The following is a 26,315-nucleotide window of genomic DNA, read 5'->3' as shown; positions in this document are numbered from 1 at the left end:
TATGTATGCATATTTTGTTTTTTCTCTCTTCCATTACCAGCTGACCTTTACACCCTGGCACAACAGATGCTAAAGCATCAGGATCTGAAATCTTCTCTATGTCTGTATTTTAAGTTTGTACATAAACATATCGAGCAGCAGTATATATGGAAAAGTACAGAATTTGTTTCCACTAAATCACACAATACTAAAATGAAAATTCAAATAGGATTCTACTCCCCTTCCTGCATCATACATACACACCATTTTATATAAAACACATTAACAAGACAAGACATACCTGTTGAAAACAGTGCTCAGAATGCAATGGTCAATGAGTAAGAGAAACTGATTTATTTCACAAACCTGATTTCTTGTTAGAATAAACCAAAATAAAACCAGTTCAGACTTCTTTCTTAGGGACTCTTTTCATATTGAGAATGGTATGCCATACTCACATCACCATCCCTGGTCAGTTTCCTGCCACATCTCATACTATTTAACTCGAACTCCTCCTTGTTTACATCTCGTGGGCTGTAGAAGACATTAAACATGGGATAAAAGAGAATTCTGCTATTTAAGTGCCCACTTAAAACAGGTTAGGTTCACCGATAACCACAATATCAGGTGCAAGGCAGAAAACCAGAGTGCCAGTCCTTCACAGGGTACACATCCACACCCTTTTCAGTTTAGAGTCACCTATCAACTTAACCTGCACATATTTGAGATGCAGGAGGCAAACCAGAGTTTTCTTAGAAAACCATCACTGAAACTCAAGAAAATGAGACCAGAATGAGATTTAAAACCAGTTTCCTGAAATTGTAAAACAGCAGCCCTAACTAGTTTAAATAATGTTAGCTACCACTAAGTGCATTTTAATACAATTACTTATCAAGTGCTCAAATTTTAAATTCCAAATAAACACCTATTCCTTTAGGTAATGCCCACCCTGTCTCCTCATACCAAACATGCTGGAACAGATGGGGAGACCACAGTATAGGAGGATTAAAACTCTCAATGGCTCCTCCTCTCTTTGCAGGAAGGCCCCAGACGTGTGTTTGGCAGGACCTGAACATACCTGACTCTAGAAACTTGTAGTTTAATAAATAAATCTAACAATTCTTCTTCCATTTGGAGTGTAACTACATTTCTGCCTAACTGTGCCTGATTAGGTATCTTTTCAACACGAATATATTTTCTTAGAAAAACTGGCACCTTATAAGCAGTTTTGCTAGAGTAGGAAGAAATATCTTTTATTCACTGCATGGGCTTCTGACCTTCTTTATATGTGTTTATTGAGGCAGAGGCAGGGTCTAATAAGAATTACGGGTACCACTAAGATGGCCGGTTAAAACAGGCAACTCCAACATGTCTACAATCAAGTGTGAATGGACTCTCCCTTCTAGTGACATTCTTTGTATTCCTGTCATCTCCACTTAACCTTTCATATAATATTACCGCTATGTCTACATAGTACATAAGATACTTTTCCCAACTTTTGCTTTATTTCCCCCATTTACTTCAACTTGAAGATTTATCATATTTTTTTTTTCAATTTTGGTGATTTTAAAACTTATTTATAATTTTATATTGTGTCTTTGCTATTCTTTGCGCTAACAATCAATGCTCTGTAAAATAATATATAAATAACTAGCGGTTCCCCGTGGCTCCACCCATGTAGTAGTGAAACAGGACAAACTTTGAAAATCAATAAACAAAAAGGTATTGCTAGCTAAGCGGAGGCAAGTTACGCTCCAGAACACAGAGATAGACCGACTCCCCACTCCTGACGTCACACGTCTCCTTCCCCTCGTCCCACATCCTCTGTCTCGGATTAGCGAGAATATATCGCATCTATAAGCAAACTATGATTCTTAGTGCAATGAGAGAAGTCGCAAAATCAACCGGAATGTTCAAGCAAATTCTAGAAAAAAAAACCTGATCTAAATCCATTAAGTAGTTCTCTCATTCACTAGCTAAGCGGATGTAAGATATACCCCGAGGCTGGCGCATGAGTGAGGAGGGCCCTGCCCCGCTGCATCTCTCTCAGATTTGAGCAAATAAATTGGTACTGCAAGAGAACTATTACACTTGGCATGATGAGAATGAGAGAAGTCACAAAATCACCCGGAAGGTTCAAGCAAATTATAGAACAAAACCTGATCTAAATCCTTTAAGTAGTTATGTCGTGAAAAGTGGACAGACGGACGTTGGATATTATATATATGAATATGAACTTTGATGAACACTCTAGATTCCAGGTACCAAAGAAAACATTGATAAAGCTGACAAAGCATTTCCTGTTAATTTGGTTACATGGATTTGAGAAATAAGAATAAGGCTTTTAATCTGGGGATTCACAAAGGAAATGTTTTAATTGTATGTGTTCTCTATGGCATTCATAGAATAATTATAATATTCTTTTCCAGTAAAAATTAATGCTGTATAGGAAGTCTAAAACAGTAGCTAATCAACCACATAGTTTCTCTTTAACAAGTTGAACAATACTATATTCCTGAGAAAAAAATATACTACATTTATAGATATTTAAAAAATGAACTTATTTGAAAAGAAGCTCAGCAAATATTACAGTACTTCTCTACTGCTCAATAAATTGTAATAAAATATATTTAGCAAAATTGCAATCAGTTTGGTAGTAAAGAAAAGTAAAGTTTTAATGAATCATCTGACTGCAGTGTCAGTGACCGCATGCTTGTTAGCATTGTTGCCTCACAAACTTTGAATGCCAGACCAGTCTCTATCTGGCAAGTTCTCTGGGTATTTCAGTTTTATTTCTGCATCCCAAAAACATACTTGTTAGGTAATTGGTAATTCTAAATTGGTGCATGTGAGTGGTGTTTACACTATACCAGTGCCCTGTCCAGGGGTTGGCACCTACCTTGTGCCCAAAGCTGCCAGGATATATGCCAGTACCTGCATAACACTGTATTAGATTAAGCAAGTTTGAAAATGTTATGTTTAAAGCATCAAAAGCTGCACTATTAACTCAGAATTACATAATACAATTACACTCAATATCTAATAAAAGCAGAACTTTAGCTCAGACATGCACATTTTGTTAATTAAATGCTAAAAGATTTAATTAACATATCAACAGCATCAAAGAATCAAGTTTTTTTTTTATGTGCCTTTCTTCTTTACTCAACAACACAATGTACATAAAACTGGCTATACTAGATACTTACTCCCAGTCACTGTCATGCTCTGCCCTTAACATTGCAAACCACTGCTGTTTGTATGCTGCTAATAGCCACTCTACAAAATAAAACAAGTATAGAGAGCTTGTTACACTATATAAAAAACAGAAAAGTAGGAACAAGCAACACATTACTGATAAAAACACCTATTAAGTATATAGTAATGGATTAATACTCACCACAAGGAATGATGGCATCACGCTCTGCTATCCTAGCAGATGCTAAATCATTGATGACATACTGTAAGCGAATATGCTTGAATACAGAGGTAAACGGGGCACCCCGCTCAGATTCTAAGAATGAAATCCCCTCCTCATGGTACTCTGAAAACAAATGACAGAAAAGGTGTAAAGGGTGAATTATAGTATTGAAGCTGTGACAAAGAATGAATATTGAAAAGTAAATCTGGACATATTTTGATGCTGATGTTTGTTCATCTAAATAACCACTAATTGATATAGACCCAAAAACCTTGGAAAATCCCACCTTTTTGCTGCTTTGATATCCAGTTGTCGGCATCAACTAGGAGATGTTTCAGATTTCCATTCCATGAAGGTACCAGCTGCAAAAACATCCACTGAAACAAACAGGATTGTAAAAATTAAAAACTGATCTTTCACTCATTAGAACTAACTTAAAAGTCTTGAAAAGAATTATTTGTCCATGCTGATTTTAATTTTATATTTTGCACATCTTGTTTAATTAGACATCAATCAGCCTTTTGTCTTAAAAGAACAGTCAAAAATTCACTACACTGGTCTTTTACTTTTGTAATAATGTTAGTGTGCTAGGTGGCACAGTGTAACTGCTGCTTTACAGTAAGCAGACCCAGGTTCACATGTTTTACTCATGTTTGCATGGTTTTCCTTCCACAGTCCAATGACTTGCAGATCAAGTGGACTGGTGATGTTAAAAAGTATGTATGTGTATGTGTTCAACCTGTTAAGAGTTGGGTTGGGATCCAGTCTGAAAACTGCATCGACTGCATGCTTGGATCAGCTCCAGCTGCCCCATACTCCTGCTTCTAGATGAGCAAGTTTCAAAGACAGATGGATGGTGGGACCGGAATGTTTGTCACTGCTTTTATTAAACACCCATTTTTGTCACTACTAATTTGATTTACATACTGTGTGTGTGTTCACCCTGAGATGGACTCATGCCCTGTTAACTTTTTGTTATTGCATTTGGCCCAGTGATTGCTAGGATAGGCTCCAGCTGGATAAATGGATGCAAGGTATTCCATCTTTATTACACAATTTTAAAACTCAGAAAATCCAGGTGTAAATAAAAACAAACTTAGACAAGAATACTTGTAAAGAAACATTAGCATTACCAAAAAGAATATTCAAGGGCAACAAGCGTTTTCTGTGTATAAAATTGACAAACTTACATGCTATTTTGTATGTATAAATAAATAAATAAATAAAGCAAACAAATCTTTATTTCTTATTTTTTAATAATCAGTGCAATTAAAGAGTTTACACTTGCTTAAAATATATCTTTAGAAGTACTTAATATGGAGGGAGACAAACAATAAATTTATATCTTTTGAGATCACTAATTACCAAAATCAGACTGGATGCCTTTCTAGTTTTTTAAAAAACTCAAATGACACTATTATACCTTTTTGAGGGTGGTGTAAACATCCATTTCCACCTGCATTACAAAGAGATCTGGTGACCTCACTAACTGCTCCATCATACGTACACTGCGAATGACAGAGAAAGTGAAATAGTGAAAAAAAGATAGTGTTACAGCAAATAATTCAAAGAATGGCAGACAGTCAGACACAAAATATACACACTGCTCAATAAAACAGGAAAGAATTACAACTTGTACCTTAAAATAATTACACAATACTTTACTTGGTCCTGCATAGTGGGAAAAACAGTCAGTGCTGCCTCTTCACAGCTCCAGGAGACCCACATTCTCCATCTCTGTGCAACTCTCTCTTGCTTAATACTCAACTAAGTTAACTTGTGATTTTAACTTGCCTCTGCATAACTGTTTGTATATGTGTTCTGCAGAGTTGCATTGTGTCTAGCAACTAATGCTGCTGGATAAATTATGGTTTCTTGAGATGAACTGCATTAAATGGGATTAAAAATAGATGGGTGGGTTTTCACCCATCCATTATGAATGTAACATGATACCTCATTACAATAATTTAAAAATGGCTTTATTTTCACCTCTAAAATTGATACACTTACCGTGATATTTTAGTACACATCCGTAACAATTATGTTGGTCTATATGGCACAGTCCTTGGATGGTTTAGTCTAGAATTTTAATAACTATTTCATAATTTGCATCACTCCTGTTTGAAGTTACACTGGTTATTCTTCTGACTTCTCTCCTTGGCAACAGAGACTCAGTGAAGACCTCTAGTAGCAGACCCCTCTGTGGCTGTTCCTGACACTGAAGCCTGTGACAACATTCAGGGGGCTTCAGCTGGAGGTGTAAAGCAGAGATCTTTGGAAAAGGCTATCTTGAAAATGTGCCATTCAGTGGTTCCCCACATTGTTTTAGTGGATAAATATATGTGTGCAGATATGGATGGTAAGCACTAATAAATAAGTATGGCTGTATTTCACTAATAAAGCCGAATATTAAATCAACTACAGAATGACTTCAATAATAAACGATAGTTTACTATTTCTATATTTGTACCACTGCATGATAATCTCCTTAAAATAAGTTACAATGCTTGTGCATTTAATCAGTCATTCACTCGTTAATTTGTGATATTAGGCTTTTTAAGAGTGAGGTTCAGCTACACTATACTGTATTTATTTTAGAGCTGCTGATTGCCATTAATGCTTAAGATTTCTGCCTCTAAATTTTTTAATGTAAACCCTAAATGTGTTAATTTAATTTAATCTTTTCAATTTGACCTTGCTTAATGAAACCGCGGCAAATGCATCCAAGTCTATCAATAGCACTTGATTTTTTCTTGTATTGCTTATTGAAAATGGTCTTCATCTACACACCAGTATACTCGTCACATGTCCCTTGTAATATGGGATCAAAATGTATTGAAACGACATACAGTGTACCATACTGATTCATCAAGTGACATCAGAAGATGACACAGAGTGGAATCGCTCGATTCCTTATAACTCACTCGAACACCCTACAGCAGACATGGTAGGTTGTTGTTAATTGTATGTCACCTACTGTATCCTGCATTAGCCTATTTTATAGTGAAACCAATAAAACTAGGCAATAATCAGTGCAAATTGATAATGTCAATATTTCCATCCATTTGGGGTGAAGGTTAAGAGAAGTACTTATTTTGTAATTCATAAATGACACATTCTAGGACAACGTGTAATTAAAACATCTGAATAAATAACTCTATAAAATACATATTAAAAATGTTTTTTTAGTCTATTCCTTGCTATTTAAAAGCCTAATTTATACATATTTTAATCTAATTGTTGACTTCCCCAGTCCAGGTAAAAGCTGCGGCATTAACTTTATGCACAACCTGAGCTTTAGTAGTGCTGATGGTGCACAAAAGCTGAACCATGATTTTATATTTCTGTTTTTTTAATATTTGTTTGTGTAACTGTCAGTGCTTTTCGTATGCTATCTTGCAACATAGCAGTCCAAACCATATGGATTGGTATTCCCAAATATTATAGCAACCCCTAGGAGTTTGTGTTTGGTGGTCATTGTTTCTGTTATAGAAAGTAGCTCAATAAACTCACTGAAATCATTTAAAGCTATTATTAACACTGTTTTTATCAGAAATTAACAACGGAGTTACTTCTGTTTTTTAGAAAAATACTAATATTCTTGAAGAAAATACGATAAATTGTGATTAATATGCAGTTAACTTTGATAAAATTTTTAATAAAACAGTAGCCCTAGTTTTTTTTATTTATGCTTTGCAAAATCCCTTTCAGATTATTTTTTTAAATCCAGTTACTCCTCACTTTCTTAAAAGGCAAAACCTCCACTTAATCAAAACACTTTTTAGCAAATAATTTATTAAAACATGTCTTCTAGGATCTGACAGCTTTAAATGCTAAATAATAACAATTACACAAACACTTAAAAATGTAAGATGGAATTTAAATATTTGTTAATTTAAAATTATTGATAAAGAGTAACACCATCGACTATGAGTGACATATAATCTGAACCAAGGTCTGAAGCTTACTGGCTTATTTTACACTGCAAGCCTTATACAGTTCAGCAAAGAAACAGATGTGACTTTATGGTTATTTTAAAAAAAAGCCACAGTTTGTATTATTTCAATAACTGTGACTGCTGATCAACTGAAAGGGAATGCACTTACTGACATGTCTGAAAAGCTATTAGTTCCAAAATTTAAAGGCACAATAATGGGCAAAAGTAACTTCTGTATTTAAAAAACTGACATTTGCTAAACTGACCCAACATATTGACAGACAAAGTGCTTTACATTAGAAGTGTGAGGAACTGACACTGATCCATATTCTCTTCTGATAAATTTGGGAGAGAAAAATTCTCTTCTAAAAAGTGTGAGGTGTAAGTCCTCATGGAAGTTACACACATCACATTCTTTACTCTTGTATACAGTCTGAGGAAGTTGCATCACATTGTCTACTCTTATATATACGGTTTGAATAAAAAACAGACCCCAAGAGAGGCCACAACTTTATATATTATGTATATCTGCAAAAGAAATGTGAGACATTTACAATGTGTCTAACAACACAGAAGCCTACTATCATAATTCATCGTAGATACAGTTAACTCAACAGGTTGCTTCTTATATTTTTCATATTGTATGATGGCTGAGATGCACAAAGTTGAAAATTCCAGCTATGTAGGGGGATAATAGGTGACAATCATAAATTTTGTAGTTGTTACAGTAGTGTATGAAGCAGCCTAGTATATGCATTTAGACAAACTATAAAAATATATTAAACAGCAAAGACTATCACAAGTTTAAAAATGTGTGTCTGTTTAATAGAATATGCATAAGAAAAGTTTGACTAGGAATTAAATGAAGGAAAAAAGCCACTGGTAGGAATATGTAAAGTAGTTAATAGTGAATGGCTAAGAAAATGAATTTTCAAGTATCTTGCACGTTAAGAGTGAGTTGCAGAGCTCAATATAAAACAACGCCTGTTTGACATTATTATAGTTAATCAGTCATTTTCTAACTTTCTTAGTCCTGAACAGGGTCGCGGAGGTCTGCTGGAGCCTATCCCAGGTAATGTAAGGTGCAAGGCAGGAACAAACCCTGGACACGGTGCCAGTCCATTACAGGGTGAACTCACACAAACATACAGCCCAAACACACAATAGGGCCAATATGGATCGCCAGTTCCCCTAACCTACATGTCTTCAGACTGTGGAAGGAAACCGGAGCACCTAGAGGAAACCCATGTAGACACAGGGAGAACATGCAAACTCCATGTAGGGAGGTCTTGGGTAGCAAACCCTGGTCTATGTACTGTGAGGCAGCAATGCTACCACTGCGCCATCATGCCACCGATATTACTGCAGTTGTGTGAAATTCACCCTTGTATATTTAATTTCAGTTTGACTAGTGAGCTCTCTCTATCAGTTTTTACTTCTGTTTTCATTACTCTCTTCTCAGCACATCTCTTCTTTTACTATACACTGCCTAAAGTCCCTTTCACATTTGCTTTTGAACACAGACTGTAATTAAAATTATCCACATACACCTCTTCCGGGGGGGTAATTATTTTTCTTTCAGTGAAAAAGCAGGTTGTGGAAGAGATCATGTGGCATAAAATGTTTAAGACTTGCTTGATGATGTTTATATTTACATATAGTCAGTCATTTCTTAAAAATTGAATAGTATGGCTCCCTATGTCAAATCACAAAACTTGTCAAAACACATTTTGACAAAAAGGGAAGATTTACTTTAAAATCTGTTACCTTCTTAATTTTTAAATGAACCAAAAAACATTCTACTAGCTACATGCATTTTAGACTCTTTGTGCATGTTCTTATCAAGGCACACATTACACACCAATTAAAGTTGATGCTGCACTGATTCTATTGACAATATTCATACTCATTAGAGAAGCATTATAGATACGTAGTTTCAGTTTAAACAATCTAAAGTAGCCAGCAACAGAAAAGCATGCTACTGAAGTTCACGGAAAAGTTTAAAATGATTGTAAACTATTTTTGGAGGAATGAAAATTATGCAAAAAAGATCCAGTAATTCAGGGCTCACCTGTCAACATTAAAGAACCTTTCTGTATAAATTACCTGAGCTGTTTCAGTAGGTCAGCACTTGGGTGAGTCATAAGGTTATTTAGAAGCCATTCCAAGCACCTGCAAGACACAACCACATTAAAGAACCAATATCCATTTCTCCAACAGTTTCCTTACTCTAATTTCACAGATTCCATTTATAATAATTTTAATATGATATACTTATGATGGTATCAGTATGTATCACAAGGAGGTTAATAATTCTTAAATAACTAAGAGGACATGTCATTCTTGAAGCAGGAAGGGAAAAGGAGTCTTAATTATTTACATGATTTTTTTCAGTAGCAACCATGAAAGAAGACCCAAGTACCACACAAGTCTCTTAAAACATAATATTATATGTCAAAATAAATAAATATCAATAATAAACATGTCCCTTTAAATATGACAAATAAGTTGTGAAATGCTTAAAATTTAGTTCAAATTATTAAATATGGATAACATGAATGTTTTTGAAAACGATACATGTCATACTTTCATGAACGTCATTTGCTTCTCTGAACTGAAAAAATCTTCATTGATTAACCACGTGGAGTGGTGGGGTTGTAGAAGAAATGTACTTTTTCACTTTTTTGTTTTGTTTGCACAGCTTTATTGTAGCTCAGGCTTTGTCCAAAGTACTACAGTTTCATATAAAAATGCATACATTAGTCTCAGTTTTTGCCTTTTGTCCACACTACCCCAGTGCTTCTAACCCCCAAAAATGGAGACTCTTTAAAACACTCTTCATAGCCATATACTTTTGGAACAGTAGCTCAGCACTGCAATGTGGACTGGGTGAAAATGTAGACTTATGAAAACGCTAAGTCTAATCGCTCTTCTATATGTTCATGTATCATGCTTATTATGTAGCCCTTCCCTGATTAGATCCTGCTTGTTTCCTGATTGGTCAGTCTTCACGGAAGACAAACCTCCTCCTTCAACATAGCAGATATACAGCAGTTATCTGTATGCATCTAAATTGTGTTTTGTAAAGCATGAATGTTGAATACATATGCAAATGAAAAATAATTACTACATCTTTGTGATAAATCCCTTGGCCGGCAGCATTCAAAGATTTTCTGCCAATATGTGCATGTCCCAGGTAGGCAAACATCTTCATCATCTGTGTGTTTGATCGTTTTAGTGTGGATGGAAATACTTTTATAAATCATGTGAAAACGCTAATGTGACAGAGATTGTTTTCATTTAAAAAAAGCTGCAGTGCTTCCCACTGCATCAAAACAGCTCAGACAGACAGACAGACACTTTATTAATTCCAAGGGGAAATTCACATACTCCAGCAGCAGCATATTGATAAAAACAATATTAAATTAAAGAGTGATAAAAATGCAGGTATAACAGACAATAACTTTGCATAATGTTAAAGATTGAAGAGTCGCATAGTGTGGGGGAGGAACGATATCTTCAGTCTGTCAGTGGAGCAGGTCAGTGACAGCAGTCTATCGTTGAAGCTGCTCCTCTGTCTGGAGATGATACTGTTTAGTGGATGCAGCGGATTCTCCATGATTGACAGGAGCCTGCTCAGTGCCCGTTGCTCTGCCACGGATGTCAAACTGTCCAGCTCTGTGCCTGCAATACAGCCTGCCTTTCCTCACCAGTTTGTCCAGGCGTGAGGTGTCCCTCTTCTTTATGCTGCCTCCCCGTCTGATAGAACATCTGCAGCATCTTATTGAAGATGTTGAAAGACGCCAGCCTTCTAAGAAAGTATAGTTGGCTCTGTCCTTTCTTGCACAGAGCATCAGTATTGGCAGTCCAGTCTAATTTATCATCCAGTTGCACCCTCTGCACACAGTCACCTTTGATGATCACGGGGTCCATGAGGGGCCTGGTCCTCCTAAAATCCACCCCCAGCTCCTTGGTTTTGCTGATGTTCAGTTGTAGGTGGTTTGAGTCGCACCATTTAACAAATGATCAGGTTTCTATACTCCTCCTCCTGCCCACTCCTGATGCAGCCCACGATAGCAGTGTCGTCAGCAAACTTTTGCACGTGGCAGGACTCTGAGTTGTATTGGAAGTCCGATGTATATAGGCTGAACAGGACTGGAGAAAGTACAGTCCCCTGTGGCACTCCTGTGTTGCTGACCACAATGTCAGACCTGCAATTCCCAAGACGCACATACTGAGGTCTGTCTGCAAGATAGTCCACGATCCATGCCACCAGGTATGAATCTACTCCCATCTCTGTCAGCTTGTCCCTAAGGAGCAGAGGTTGGATGGTGTTGAAGGCGCTACAGAAGTCCAGAAACATAATTCTTACAGCACCACTGCCTCTGTCCAAATGGAAGAGGGATCGGTGTAGCATATAGATGATGGCATTCTCCGCTCCCACCTTCTCCTGGTATGTGAACTGCAGAGGGTCGAGGGCGTGGCAGACCTGTGGCCTCAGGTGGTGAAGCAGCAGCCACTCCATGGTCTTCATCACATGTGATGTCAGAGCAACAGGCCAGAAGTCATTCAGCTCACTAAGACGTGAGACCTTTGGGACTAGGGTGATGCAAGATGTTTTCCAAAGCCTCGGGACACTCCCCTGTTCCAGGTTCAGGCTGAAGATGTGCTGTAGAGGACTGCTTTGCTGGCACAAAGTCTCCTCAGCTCTCCGCTTATCTGGGCTGCTGTAATTTTGGGTGGGGGGAAACTCTCTCCTATGCTGGTATCAGCAGAAGGATGGGTGGAGGGTGCAGTACTCCGAGGTGAGAGTGGGTTAGGGTGGTCAAACCTGTTAAAGATGTTGTTCATCTGGTTTGCTCTCTCCACGTCTCTCTCGATGGTGGCACCCTGCTTCGAGCTGCAGCCAGTGATGATCTTCATCCCATCCCACACTTCCTTCATGCTGTTATTCTGCAACTTCTGCTCCACTTTTCTCCTGTACTGCTGCTTCGCTGAACTTGGAGTTCCTTCTGCATGCGCTTGAGCTCATGCTGATCACCGCCTTTAAAAGCCTTTTTGTTCTGGTTCAAAAGGCCCTTGATGCCACTTGTAATCCATGGCTTGTTGTAAGCATCGCAGCATACTGTTCTTACTGAAACTACAATGTCCATACAGAAGTTGATGTAGTCAGTAGTGCAGTCAACAACCTCCTCAATGTTCTCACTCTATGATCTCTGCAGGGTATCCCTGTCCGTAGTTCCAAAGCAGTCTCTCAGAGCCTGCTTTACCTCAGGGGACCACTTCCTGAATGAGCGTGTGGTTGTAGGTAGCTCCCTCACTCTTGGTTTGTAGTGAGGCTGAAGCAGAACCAGGTTATGATCTGCTTCCGCGCAGGCAGCGGGGTGGCGCTGTATGCGTCTTTAACGTTTGCATACAGTAGGTCAATAATCCCTGGTGTTACAATCCACAAACTGGGAGAAGGCAGGTAATGTTTTGTCCAGCGTCACATGGTTAAAGTCTCCAGCGATTAGCACAAGCGCCTCGGGGTGCAGTGTTTGTAGTTTAGCAACAGCGGAATGAATGATGTCACCCGCTATCTCCACGTCCACCTGAGGAGGGATGTAAACAATAACAACAATGACATGTCCAAACTCTGGACAAGTAATAGGGATATAGACTTACGGCCAACAGTTCGAAGTCCCAGCAGCAAGTGGAGATTTTCATGTCTACATGTCCAGAGTTGCACAACCTTGTGAATTTCCCCTTGGTATTAATAAAGTATCTATATATCTATCTATCTTCACATAGAGAGCGAGTCCTCCTCCTTTCCGCTTCTCGCAGGTATTTGCGTCTCTGTCCGCTCCAACTGTGCTAAACCCGGGTAGCTCCACGTTAGCATCTGGGATGTTAGTTGTAAGTCACGTTTCACAAAAACACAACACACTGCATTCTCTGTAGGTCCTAACATTTTTCACCAGCACAGCCAGTTCGTCGATCTAATTTGGTAGTGAGTTCACATTTCCCAGGATCACAGAAGGCACCGAAGGCTTGTATCGCCACTTTCTCGCTAGCCGCTTGGCTTTTAGCTTACCGCCGCCTCTGCTGCCACGATACAACCTTCTTACCTTGTCGGGTAAATAGGGAACCACACTGGCACGGGTCTTTGTTCTCAGCATATGAAGTTGACTACCTGAATAGACAAATCTCGGCGTGTAAAAATCCATGTCCAAGTAGTAAAAAAAAATATCCAGGGAATGAGTCCACATAAAAGAAAGTGGTAGGAGCGATCAGTGAAACAGAGAAAAATAGAGAAAAAGGTAGAAAGATAAAGTCATACACGGAGCTGCTGGAAAGGCTGCCACTCGTGGCGGCACCTGAGTCATCGAAGTGTTTACAATTTACACATTGTTAAAACATTGCAGTCCTTAAATACACATCTTTTCACAATACATCTTGACACCTTATAGGCATTTCTTCTCCTGCTCTCTTACAGCTACACTATTAACAGTCAACTTGGCATATTTTAATTAGACCACTAGCCAGAATCTTGTCTTTGTTCTAAGTTTATTGTGCACTACTTCTAAATTATTTAATCTTAATAATTATTTAAATGTATTATATACATTATATATTTTTTGCAAATTATTCTGGATAGAGATGTTTAGGGCGGCACGGTGGCGCAGTGGGTAGCGCTGCTGCCTCGCAGTAGGGAGACCTGGGGACCTGGGTTCGCCTCCCGGGTCCTCCCTGCGTGGAGTTTGCATGTTCTCCCCGTGTCTGCGTGGGTTTCCTCCGGGCGCTCCGGTTTCCTCCCACAGTCCAAAGACATGCAGGTTAGGTGGATTGGTGATTCTAAATTGGCCCTAGTGTGTGCTTGGTGTGTGGGTGTGTTTGTGTGTGTCCTGCGGTGGGTTGGCACCCTGCCCAGGATTGGTTCCCTGCCTTGTGCCCTGTGTTGGCTGGGATTGGCTCCGGCAGACCCCCGTGACCCTGTGTTCGGATTCAGCGGGTTGGATAATGGATGGATGGATGGATAGAGATGTTTACTAAAGAATTATGACGAACCACTAAGTGATCACTACAACATGACATTTAGCTTACTGAACCCTTCAATTTCTGAAAAACACAAGAGAAAGACATTGCTGCAATTAATATAATACAAAGAATGGTGGGTTACATAAAATGTTCCAGCCTCTAACAACACCTAAAGATGCAAATGTGTTTAATGTGCTTCAGTAATCACAAGCAATACTGCAAGGTTTTTTTTATTTTTTATTGGACAATTAATGCCACACCACTGTACATAGTAGGCTGAACAATATGCAAATAGCAAAGTGTATACTTCTCTGCTTTTGTATTGACAATGTTAGCTTGTGCGCAGAAAGAATTCAAAATTGGGGTTAAGTTTCCCTACGCAGGAAGAATATTTCAGCCTTCAAACATGCCTGTCTACGGGAGTTTAGATACAATATGCTTCCAAATGAAAGAGGGGCTCTCCAGAATGTATTGTACATTCAGGACGAAAAGGTTGCTTCTTATTGAACACTGGGGCTTTGTAGATATGAATTTTGCCATGCAGACAGCTACTAGTACATAATTGTATTTCACTCAGTGGTGTAAAATATCACTCATGAGATAACTGTAGGGGGTGTGGTTTCCAATTTTTTTGTTTTCTTGATCTGCATATTTTTTTAAAAACTAACTAACTTTGGACTATTCATTTAGTATGTGCTGGTGGAAAAGAGTAGCAAACTGTGAAATTTGGAAATGAACAGATATGCCACATAGGCACATATCTATCTTTATTTGATATGTTTATTTCAGTGGTTATTTTTCATTGTATTTTGTAACACTAAAATTAAGTTAACTTAAGTTTTAACGAACTCTAGATGAAGCAAACCAAAAAGCTGCATGCCTTTGAGACCCTTTGAAATACCAACACACAAAGGCAGCAACTCTTCTTTTGCAAGTCATACATTTTGAGGAGGATAATACTGACAGATAATTACAGTATGTTACTTCATAAAAAATATCAGCATCACTTTCTGCTGAAACATAGCTGTACTGTGAGCTTTTGAGTCCAGACCTTCTTCTGTAAAATAGGAGCCAGCAGTCCTACTTCAGGTTAGGATGCTTTGGACTTATTTCTGAAGTAAGAGTTTTTTTTTGTTTTTTTTTTATATATATATATATATACTAGCAAAATACCCGCGCTTCGCAGCGGAGAAGTAGCGTGTTAAAGAGGTTATGTAAACATATATATACATATACATATATACACATATCTACATATACATATATATACATATATATATATATATACACACATATCAACATATATATATATATATATATATATATATATACACACATATCAACATATATATATACACATGCATATACACATATACATAAACACACACATATACATCCATCCATCCATCCATCCTCTTCATATATACATATATACATACACTAGCAAAATACCCGCGCTTCGCAGCGGAGAAGTAGTGTGTTAAAGAGGTTATGAAAAAAAAAGGAAACATTTTAAAAATAACGTAACATGATTGTCAATGTAATTGTGTTGTCATTGTTATAACTGTTGCTGTCTTTTATATATATATATATATATATATATATATATATATATATATAATATACACACACACATAAACATTTATATACATATACATATATATACATATCTACATATACACATCTACATATATATACACACATACATAAACACACACATAAGACTTACTGAGTGAAACGGGCTTTCATTGACAATCATGTTACGTTATTTTTAAAATGTTTCCTTTTTTTTTCATAACCTCTTTAACACACTACTTCTCCGCTGCGAAGCGCGGGTATTTTGCTAGTATATATATATATATATATATATACACATATACACACATACATGCAGTTTTAATAACACAGAAATCAATATAAACATTAACATCATTATCATATGAGAATATGAAGTAATATATAAGAAGCACATTTCATATAAATATAAATTATTAAACAGTAAAATCTTCTTCTGTAATTTGCTACCGTGGCAATTTGTGTGTCTGTCCAGGATTTTAAATGACCTGTAGCTCGCAAACCGTTTCACCTATACACTTGAAATGTGGTACACATATAGTACGTCACGTCTACTATCCGCTTTATGGGTGATGATTGTTTTACTCTTTTTATGTTTATTTTATTTTATTGTAGAATCAACTCCTATCTGCGCAGAGCAGGGCAGCCATGGGCAGATGCGTATGGTGTATTCACTCCATGTTATCGTGCATTGCGCTGTCAGTGGTATTTTGATAAAAGAATTTGAACAACATATAAGAAGCGTATAAATTATTAAACAGTAAAACATTAACATTTAAGAAGTAAAGTTACATTAAGTACTACTGCAGTGCCTTCGGGTATACCTCATTTTTTGTTTGCCCATTACATGCTTAAATGTATACATTTTTTGGTGCACCTACCCGAGAACACGCGACATATAACCGAGCGTGGGAGAAGCATGGATTTTAAACACGCGTTGAGTTGATCTGCTGGTCTTCCTCGTGGAACAACTGGTAATGTTTGACTAAAATGTACAGCGAGCAAAACGACATTACCTCCTATTTTTTTTTTTTACGATCTCTGAGATCTTGCTTTTTTCGGTTCAAGGCTTCATAAGCTCTTTTATGTTGTATGGTGTACTTATCCCAAACCATCATCTTTGAATGTTGCAAGACTTTCGCCTTGTATGTAGATCGGGGTAATTACATTCATTGCATTCCTAGTCTGAATCACAATGTGATTGTATGGATGGTTACCTGGCACTGTAGGGTTGCCACCCGTCCTTTAAAATACGGAACCGTGCCGCGTTTGAGAATGAAATTGCGCGTCCCGTTTTGAATCAATACTGGACGGGATTTATCCCGTATTTTTTTTATCATTTTTTTTTTAAAGCAGCGTCTCATGCAAATCATCCCACACGCATTTTATGAAGATGCCTCCTTTCCTACTTTTGATTGGGTAATACTTGATGTCATCGTTAGTTTGATTGGTGTTTTTAACTGTCCAGTGAGGAGGGCGTGTCTTTTAAGTACAGTCTGCAAAGTGTTGGCACTGAGATATGGCGTCAGCGCCATAGTTGAAGCCCCTAACGTTGCGGTCAGCAAGTCGGCTAACATCCGCCATGTGCCGTCTTTCAGTTGCGAGAAGCAGATCATAGAATGGTTGAAACTGTTGCCCCTAACGTTGCGCCACGGCGTGTGGTTCGTTTATACCTCGTGTGTTCTCATTAAACTTTTATCTCGCGAATATGTTATTGCAATCCGCAGCGGGAGCGTTTCTATAAACTTAATTTAAACTTACGTTTTACACCGTGCTTTCTTTCCCTTATGAACATGCTTGTATGCTTAACTCGCTCCGTTCTCAATTGTTTAATTAATTTTTTGCTCTTAGCTGTTCGCGGCTGTTCCTCCATTTCCCCCTACTTCGTTCTTTTATCTCGCGAATATGTTATTGCAATCCTTAACGGGAGCTTTTCAATAAACTGATTGAAAATAGTTTTGCATTTACCTTTTTAGTAAAAGGCGAGCTTTTAAGCCTGAGAAATCAGCCCGTAAATGCACACGTTTAATTGCACATGTGTTAATATGTATGGTTACACAGTATTAAAAGACAGTGAACAACGTCAGTTACCTTCGTTCCCGCGTTTGATAAAAGGTGAGCTTTTAAGCCTGAGAAATCACCCCGTAAATGCACACGTTTAATTGCACATGTGTTAATATGTATGCTTACACAGTATTAAAAGACAGTCAAAAATTAACGTCATTTACCTTCGTTCCCGCGTGTGACTCGTGCTGTAAATCTCTTCCTTGTTTTTAGTTCACGTGATTACGTAGGAGGCATGATGACGCGATACATGACTCCGCCTCCTCCATTACAGTGTATGGACAAAAAATATGTTCCAGTTATGACCATTACGCTTTGAATTTCGAAATGAAACCTGCCTAACTTTTGTAAGTAAGCTGTAAGGAATGAGCCTGCCAAATTTCAGCCTTCCACCTACACGGGAAGTTGGAGAATTAGTGATGAGTGAGTCAGTGAGTCAGTCAGTCAGTGAGGGCTTTGCCTTTTATTATTATAGATAAACATGTGTATCCAATTAAGGAAACCGATTCTCTCAAAAAATGATATTTCATTTACTGTTGTTCCTGGAGGAACAGTACCTGCACATTTTCACTACTATGCAGGAATGTCATGACTTTTGAGACTAACTGTTATACAGAGCTACTTTTGTTTCAATTAGCCCCTTTAATTAAATCAAGATATTTCTGCTGTAAAAATATTTCAAGAGAACAGGCCATTCAGCACAACATGTTTGCCAAACTTAAAAGAAGAAAATACTTAAGTGATAGCAAATCTAATCCACAACTTTTGTGTTCATGAATAATGTGCAACAACTGTGATAAGACCGACTTTTACAAATAAATGTGTGGATACAACAATTATTTTCTTTTCTTTTACTGTACTGCCAATACAACTTTTCAAAAACCTGTTTTCGCATAATGTTATTATTAGCTGGTGTACCCAGTGCTGCCCAGGTGGAAGTATTCCCCTATATGCAAAAATTGGCAGAAATATGGTCAACAGTGCATTTGCATCACAGACAAATACACACACACAATCTTATATATATCAGATAATAAAAGGTAAAAAAAAAATTAGAAGTCAAAGTACTATAAAGTATTTAAAATGAATGGAAATCTTATTGTGTAAATTCTCTCAGCCACAGCACAAGAAAGACAGTACTTGATGCTGTGAAGAGGAGAACAACCAATTACATCCCGTGTCTTAAGGGCATGTCCTACTCTAACAAACTCTGAGAATTAAACCTGTTAAGTCTCGAGCAGAGAAGACTGCATGGTGATCTAATCCAGGTATTTAAAATCTTCAAAGGCACTAATAAAGTAGATCCAGCTGAATTCTTTCAATTTAAGGGTGAATCACATACTCAACAACACATTAAGACTGAAGCCAGGAAGCACTTCTTTATGCAAAGAGTTGTGGGAATTTGGAATAAACTACCGAGACATGTAGCTGAAGTAACTGGATGAGATATTGGGATGGCTTAGCTAATAGCTAAACAAGCAGACTTTATGGACTGAATTGGTTTCCTTTTGCTTGTCAAATAAAATGCATTATTATTATCTATATATATAATTCACTAAGTCCATCGTAAGCAAGACCAAGCCCCGCCCACCAACAATTCACTAAGCAGCCGACCATGGCACACGCACTACAGAGCCAACAATTCGCGCGAGAGCGAAAGCATTTGCCAAGAATCATTAATCAAGAACGAAAGTCGGAGGTTCAAAGAAGATCACATACCGTCGTAGTTCCAACCATCAATGATGCCGACTGGCGATCTGGCGGCATTATTCCCATGACCCACCGGGCAACCATTACTCCCACTGGCATGCCTCCGTATAAAGTCAAACTTAAAATTGGTTCAGTCGTCATGCTTCTCAGAAACCTCATGCCATCAAGAAGTCTCTGTAAAGGCACTAGACTGACTGTTCTCAGCATTCACCGCAATATACTGGAGTGTAAAACAATCGCAGCTCCTACCTCACAAACTGTCCATATTCCCCGGATTTCCCTGACCGCATCAGATTCAAATTTGCAATTTAATTTTACACGCAGAAATGACAATTAATAAGGCGCAGGGACAAACTTCCAAAAAGATATGCCTTTATCTGCCAAAACCAGTTTTCAGTCACGGACAATTATATGTTGCTCTCTCCAGAGTTCCATGTTTTCATTCACTTATAGCACACAGGCGCGCACGAGAGAGAGACACACACGCACAGGCGCGCGAGAGAGAGAGAGACACACACACAAACACACAGGCGCGAGAGAGAGAGAATCCCTGACCCCTGCATTTCTTCACTGTACCACACCATAGTTTTTCAAAACAGATGTCAGTCTGGTGGATTTTACTATAGACATACAGACTCAAAAATGTGGGTTGAATATCCCATATTGCCACGTCTGCTTGGGCTCAGTGTCCTCTGACTGTTTATGATATTACAATATTTACAAAAAGAAAAGAGGGCTTCTCACGTGTACTTATCTCTTCCTCCTTCTGCTTTAGGTGGAAGATGTTGAGAATGTAATGTGCTGCTAAAAACACAAACTAAGACCAAGGGCAAACTAACATGGATACATTTGAAAGCACGTTTTAAAAATGAATTTTGGCCTTTTAATCACAGAAAAAGTATTGTTTCAAAAACGCTCTCCAAAGTGAATTTTGAAAATGCTTTGTCTTGCATAAAAGTGTGGTGAGGAAAAAAGAGCTCAGTGATCTCATCTTTGACAATCTTATTATGATATGTAATCTTTAACAGCAGTTGTACTTTATCCTCTTTCCAGGTAAATAAGTTTAAAAAAAACGATCTGAAAAAATATACCAATTTAAAGCTGCTGATCAACCTAACCTGTATACATAGTCTTATTTGGGATATGATTAGCTATTGTGGACGAAAAAGGCACACTGAAAGCAGGCAGATAATATTTCTTCAGGTCTCTTTATTTTTATTCATTCGGAGTCACAGTAAGTAGAGATTCAAAAGAGCATAACTATTACCGCAAAGCTCAATTGAACACCGAGAAAAAATTAGGAGGGGTTTTTATAATTCAGCATTTCATGATTAATAAGACAGAAAGAACATTCTTATCAAAACAGTAAAGTTAAACAATATGTCTGTTGAGCTAAGCATTATCTGTGTTCTCAAAGCTAAGCACAGGAGAGACGCCTTTGCATAAATTACATGTACTTTCTGCAGCCTTGTGACCTTGTCCCTGAAACATTCACTCTGAGAAAGGGAAAACAAGAAACAGCTTAGATTTTATTCATGTGGACACTATTTCTCCTGAACCCTGGAATAACATATTTTTGTTAGTTCATAAGCCAAGCTTCTCTCACTGGCAAGTTACAAAATAGTTATTATAAAAATTCTAATTTACTAAACACACAAAATACATGGTGCTGAGGAGAACATTCTTCTTCTACACTATGCTGCCTCATCTATACACATTCATGAATTTTAATCTCTACTCATACATGCATCTTCTGTGTAGAGTTTACACATTCTCTCTGCCGGGTTTCTTCAGTTTGCTCCCCCATTCAAAAGATAAGACGGCTAACCTGTCTGTTAACTTTAAACTAGCTCTTTGTGAATATGTAAACGTGTTGATGCATCCCAAACTGAACTGGATTATGTGGACTAATAAAACATATACACTACAAGCTGCTTCACTGAAACAAGGGAAGACATTGTGACTTCGTGTGAAGTTAGAACTGAAAAACCAGGGGCCTCATGTATAATGCCGTGCATAGAATTCACACTAAAACATGGCGTACGGACAAAAGCGGAAATATGCGTACGGACAAAAAAATCCAGATGCATAAATCTGTGCGTACGTTAACTTCCACATTCTTCTGCTCCATAAATCCCTGTCAGCATGAAAAGTAACACTCGTGCACGCACCTGCCACTCCACCCCGACTCCTCCCAGAATTACGGCTCTTTGAATATGCAAATCAATATAATATGCCCCTTATGTTTTGTGTTCTGTGAAAAGACAATGGCAAAAGCACTGGGAAAAAGAAGAATTTCAGCGAATACCAAGTAGAGACAAGGAAAAACATACTATTTGTTGGTTTAAGCAGTGATATAAACAACAAAAGGAAGTTGATTGAGTGACAGAGTGGCAAAGAAACTCGAAAGTTCAAGTTCAGAAAGTCACACATTGCCCGAAATAAATAAGAAGTGGTCTGATATCAAAGTTGCTGTGAAAAGGCAAGTCGTAGCCCACCGTCTGAGTGTCATGTGGAAGCGTATTAGGGTACAGAGAAATAATAATAATAAAAAAAAAAAAAACTGGGTCACAGTGTGAAAAAAAGGTTGAAATTTCCACTTCAATCACAGTTTATTTAGTCATTAAAGTAGAACGTCATAAACTTCATCTTAAAATCGTTTAATTTAATAGCTTCTCAAATCCCTTCGTAACTAAAATAGCACGTTAAATGCTTCATATTCTATGTGTTCTTCTATGTACTCTTATGTGCGTGAATCAGTAGGTGCTTCTTAAACGGGCTTTCTCTTATGCCGACAGGACACAGAATACATTACATTCATGATGTTACAGCTCTCTGAACAATTTAAATACCAAGATGTATACTTGATATCATTATCATGATGATAGGAATTAAAGCATGTATAAAACATTGAAGCACACTGGCGCAGTGGTAGCGTCAAGCTGGCGCCCCTTCCAGAGACTGTTCCTGCCTCCCACAAGATGCTTACTGCGCCGTGCGCGACCCTCAATAAAATAATTTATTACAGCAATACTGTTTCACCTAACCCCCGATTCTTCAAAACTTTTAAGGAACATTGAAATATCTCCGTAGTATATGTTTACATATTCCATCCATCTATCTATCTATCCAGGGTTGCACCAGTCCCAGCAAGCATACAGAGCGAGGCAGGAACAATCCATGAACGGGGCATCAGCTCATTGCCGACGCTGCGCCACCAAGTCCTCGCATATTTAATCATTAACAATATACATTATTTAAATGAAGTTAAAAATGTATCTGTATAATGTAATATATATATATACTTTACTGCATTTCATCTTAAAAATGATATCAAGAGCTCCACGAAGATACCGCCTGTAAATCTAATTCGACTTAGAAGCCAGTCATCATCATCTGTAAATATGCACTCTCTTCTATTGAATTGACTTCCTTTATTGTTATTGTATGGTACAATGAGATCCTCCATAAACTTATTTTCCTATAAAATGGTAAAATAACAACAACAACAATAATAATAGGATAAATATAGTGAAAAATATGCAATATTAAAGTGTAAGTGGCTCATGTTGTGCAATATTATAACTGTAACATAAGTACAATTGCCTCACTGTAAACCTGATGGACTGATTGAGTGCGTTTATAGCTCTTTGGATGAAACTGTTTCTGAACCACGAGGTTCGTACTGGAAAGGCTCTGAAGTGTTTGCCAAATGGGAGAAGTTCAAATAGACTGTACAAAGTGTGCTAGATGCTGTATCCCAATATTTCTCCCCACTCTTCACACAATCTGCCGTAGAGCTTTCCAATCAGCTGCTGTACAGCTGTGATTCCATACTCAGATACACTGGGTTAAAATACTCCGAGTGGTGCAGTAAGAGTAACAACACTAAAGTGGCTATGGTATTTGGAATAGTTTGGCCATTCAGTGTACCATTATATGGTTACAGGTTGATTACAATCAGATGTCTTGAACTAAAAAATGATATGCGGTTAATTTCAGGGTATTTGATTAAGCCGTGTCAGGGATGTGAATCTAAAAAATAAAGGGAAATCACACAGGAACAGTAGCACTGCTTTGACGCTGGGTGCTGCCAGTTTCCAAAACTGAGCGGAGAATTTGCATACGCAAGGGATTGAACTGGCGTGAAAATGTGCGTGGCTTTACGCCAAGTTTAGTTTTTATACATCGCTATGTGAGCGTGAAAACAGGCGTATGCACCGTTTATACATGAGGCCCCAGGTGTGTAACAACTACATACCAAGGGAACCAACTCATTATAAACACAATTGGTGCAAAAAATTATAGGTTACAACATAGATAATAACTGAGCAACAACAAAAATACAAATAATTCTAACTGGCACAGCTTAGGAGATGCAGATATGTCAAAAAAATAAATAAAATAAAATAAACAATCAACACAGCAATTCTAGACTGACTGAATTAAATCAGTCTTTAGCGATGAAAAGTGTAAGCATCTCTCAAACAGGTTTATATTAAAACTTAAGTGAAATCATGGCTAAATATCTAAAGATAAAAATTACACTTTACTTTTAATTAATGTTATGATTATATTAGGACTAGGGGGCTTCGCTCGCCAACCCCTGGTGTTGGGAATGAGAAAGAGCGTGATGTATGAATGAGACATAGAATAGTGTGAAGGTGTAGATGATGCAGTATTGTAATGACTTGGGTAGTTATGTTTTCCACATTAATATTTTTTGGGCATAATATAGTGCGTTGTGTTAAAAGGGGCATTTGGGCAAATGAGATTGCTGTTCCAAATCTGTCTGTAACTAAGTCGGCGCAGATAAAAGCTTGAGGAATTGTAATAATATCTGGGTGAAGTCTATCTGTATTAGTGAGTGTACCATCTCCCAGTTGTAATAACCAATTGTTATGATCTGGATGTGGACATCGCATGTTATGTACTAACTGTATCTTTTGAAAGCAATGCCAATTGTCTGCGTATCGTAAGGTGCACTGAACAATAGCTGAGCGCATGGAATGTGGAACAATAGCTACGCACTGTCTAAAATCTCTTCGTAATAAAAGTACCTTTCCTCCAAGGGGAAGATCATTATTCATAAACGTTTGTAGAAGTTTATGAATGGTGTGGAGTAAGTGAGTGGATGCCATTGTACATTCATCAATAATTAACAGTTTTGCAAGACGGATGTCATGTGCAGTGCCACTGTTAATGTTCATAGTGGATATCGATTTGTAGGATCTAATGCAGTTCATAAAGATTTCACTTTCAGGTACATCGTTAGTTAGAAGCTTCTGTAGATATTCAGGATATGAATGTAAAGGAGGCAGTCTAATTTGACCGTTTTGATAACAACGTGTAAATTCATTACTTGTATTGCCAGTTGTTTCTTCAGGGAAGTTAAGTGAATGACAATGATTGCAAATGACATTCATTAATCTCAATGAATTTTCCTGAATAGTGGACTCATTATTGAACGCGTTGTCAGCTAACTGGCGCAATCGTTTAGCAGGTGTCTGTCTTTGATCTTCCCTCGCTGCCGTTTCTGTATGTCTGAGACGGGAGGTGTTTCGTTTTGAAGCCGTGCCTGTTTCGATGCAGTACTGTGAGACGCGCGCTGCATGCGTCCACGTTCAGTGTGTCTGTCCATTTGGGTTCGTTTCTGTAACTGTGTTAGTTGAGCTTTGCGTTTTTGGAGCCGAGACATTTTTTCTTCCAGAGTTTCAGAAGCGCGTTGGAGCCGACGTGTATTGTTTTTTTTCATGCGGGTTCGTGTGTTTGGTCCCGTTACTCGAGCCATATCGGTTTGTACCCGTGATCGTGAATTCATGAATTGTTTGTTCTTCAGCGTTAGAAATATGGATAAGTAATAAGGAGGATCGCACTCACTGTTAATATGGAGCCTTTTCTGCGGTTGAACGGTTAATAGTGCCTCATTGTAATGAGATCCACCTATGCTGCATAGTGTGAATTGTGTTTGGTCCCGTTATCCGAGCCATATCGATTTGTACCCGTGATCGTGAATTTATGACTTGTTTGTTCTTGAGCGTGATAAATATGGATAAGTAATAAGGAGGATCGCACTCACTGTTAATATGGACCCTTTTCTGCGGTTGAACGGTTAATAGTGCCTTATTGTAATGAGATCCACCTATGCTGCATAGTGTGAACGTGTTGAGATGACGTATGTTTAATACGGACGGTTCATTTAGAAATGGGGCTTTGTGTGTAGATTTGTGCATATTTGCGTTGTTGATTTGTTTCAGGGTGTACTGTTCCAATGCGATGCAATATTTGTCCACATATGCAAAAGCAGTATGGGCCATTGCCTTTTGGTGGCCTGATATTTACTCCGGTAGATGCAAAAGCAAATGAACTATTGTAGGATCTAATGCAGTTCATAAAGTTTTTACTTTCAGGTACATCGTTAGTTAGAAGCTTCTGTAGATATTCAGGATATGAATGTAAAGGAGGCAGTCTAATCTGACCCTTTTGACAACAACGTGTAAATTCATTACTTGTATTGCCAGTTGTTTCTTCAGGGAAGTGAATGACAATGATTGCAAATGACATTCATTAATCCCAATGAATTTTCCTCAATAGTGGACTCATTATTGAACGCGC

At 37.9% G+C, this 26,315-nt stretch overlaps 1 protein-coding gene across 4 annotated transcripts in view; it reads right to left on the bottom strand.

The window, feature by feature from the left end:
• The window catches only part of gmcl1 (germ cell-less, spermatogenesis associated), an 81,055-nt gene that overhangs the window by 7,639 nt on the left and 47,101 nt on the right, over positions 1 to 26,315 (bottom strand). For 3 of the 4 annotated variants that reach the window (XM_028798310.2, XM_051928819.1, XM_028798320.2), the window contains exons 8-14: positions 9,441 to 9,506; positions 4,821 to 4,905; positions 3,684 to 3,774; positions 3,377 to 3,520; positions 3,186 to 3,255; positions 2,879 to 2,923; positions 438 to 513 (exon numbers count right to left, since the gene is read on the bottom strand). In XM_028798310.2, the coding sequence (XP_028654143.1) occupies positions 438 to 513; positions 2,879 to 2,923; positions 3,186 to 3,255; positions 3,377 to 3,520; positions 3,684 to 3,774; positions 4,821 to 4,905; positions 9,441 to 9,506 (577 nt within the window). The remainder of the gene's footprint in view (positions 1 to 437; positions 514 to 2,878; positions 2,924 to 3,185; positions 3,256 to 3,376; positions 3,521 to 3,683; positions 3,775 to 4,820; positions 4,906 to 9,440; positions 9,507 to 26,315) is intronic. The other variant, XM_028798328.2, reaches the window with a different exon arrangement.

The sequence above is a fragment of the Erpetoichthys calabaricus genome, chromosome 1 (genome assembly GCF_900747795.2).
Source record: "Erpetoichthys calabaricus chromosome 1, fErpCal1.3, whole genome shotgun sequence".
NCBI lineage: Eukaryota > Metazoa > Chordata > Cladistia > Polypteriformes > Polypteridae > Erpetoichthys > Erpetoichthys calabaricus.
This window is presented reverse-complemented; position numbering and strand designations above follow the sequence as displayed.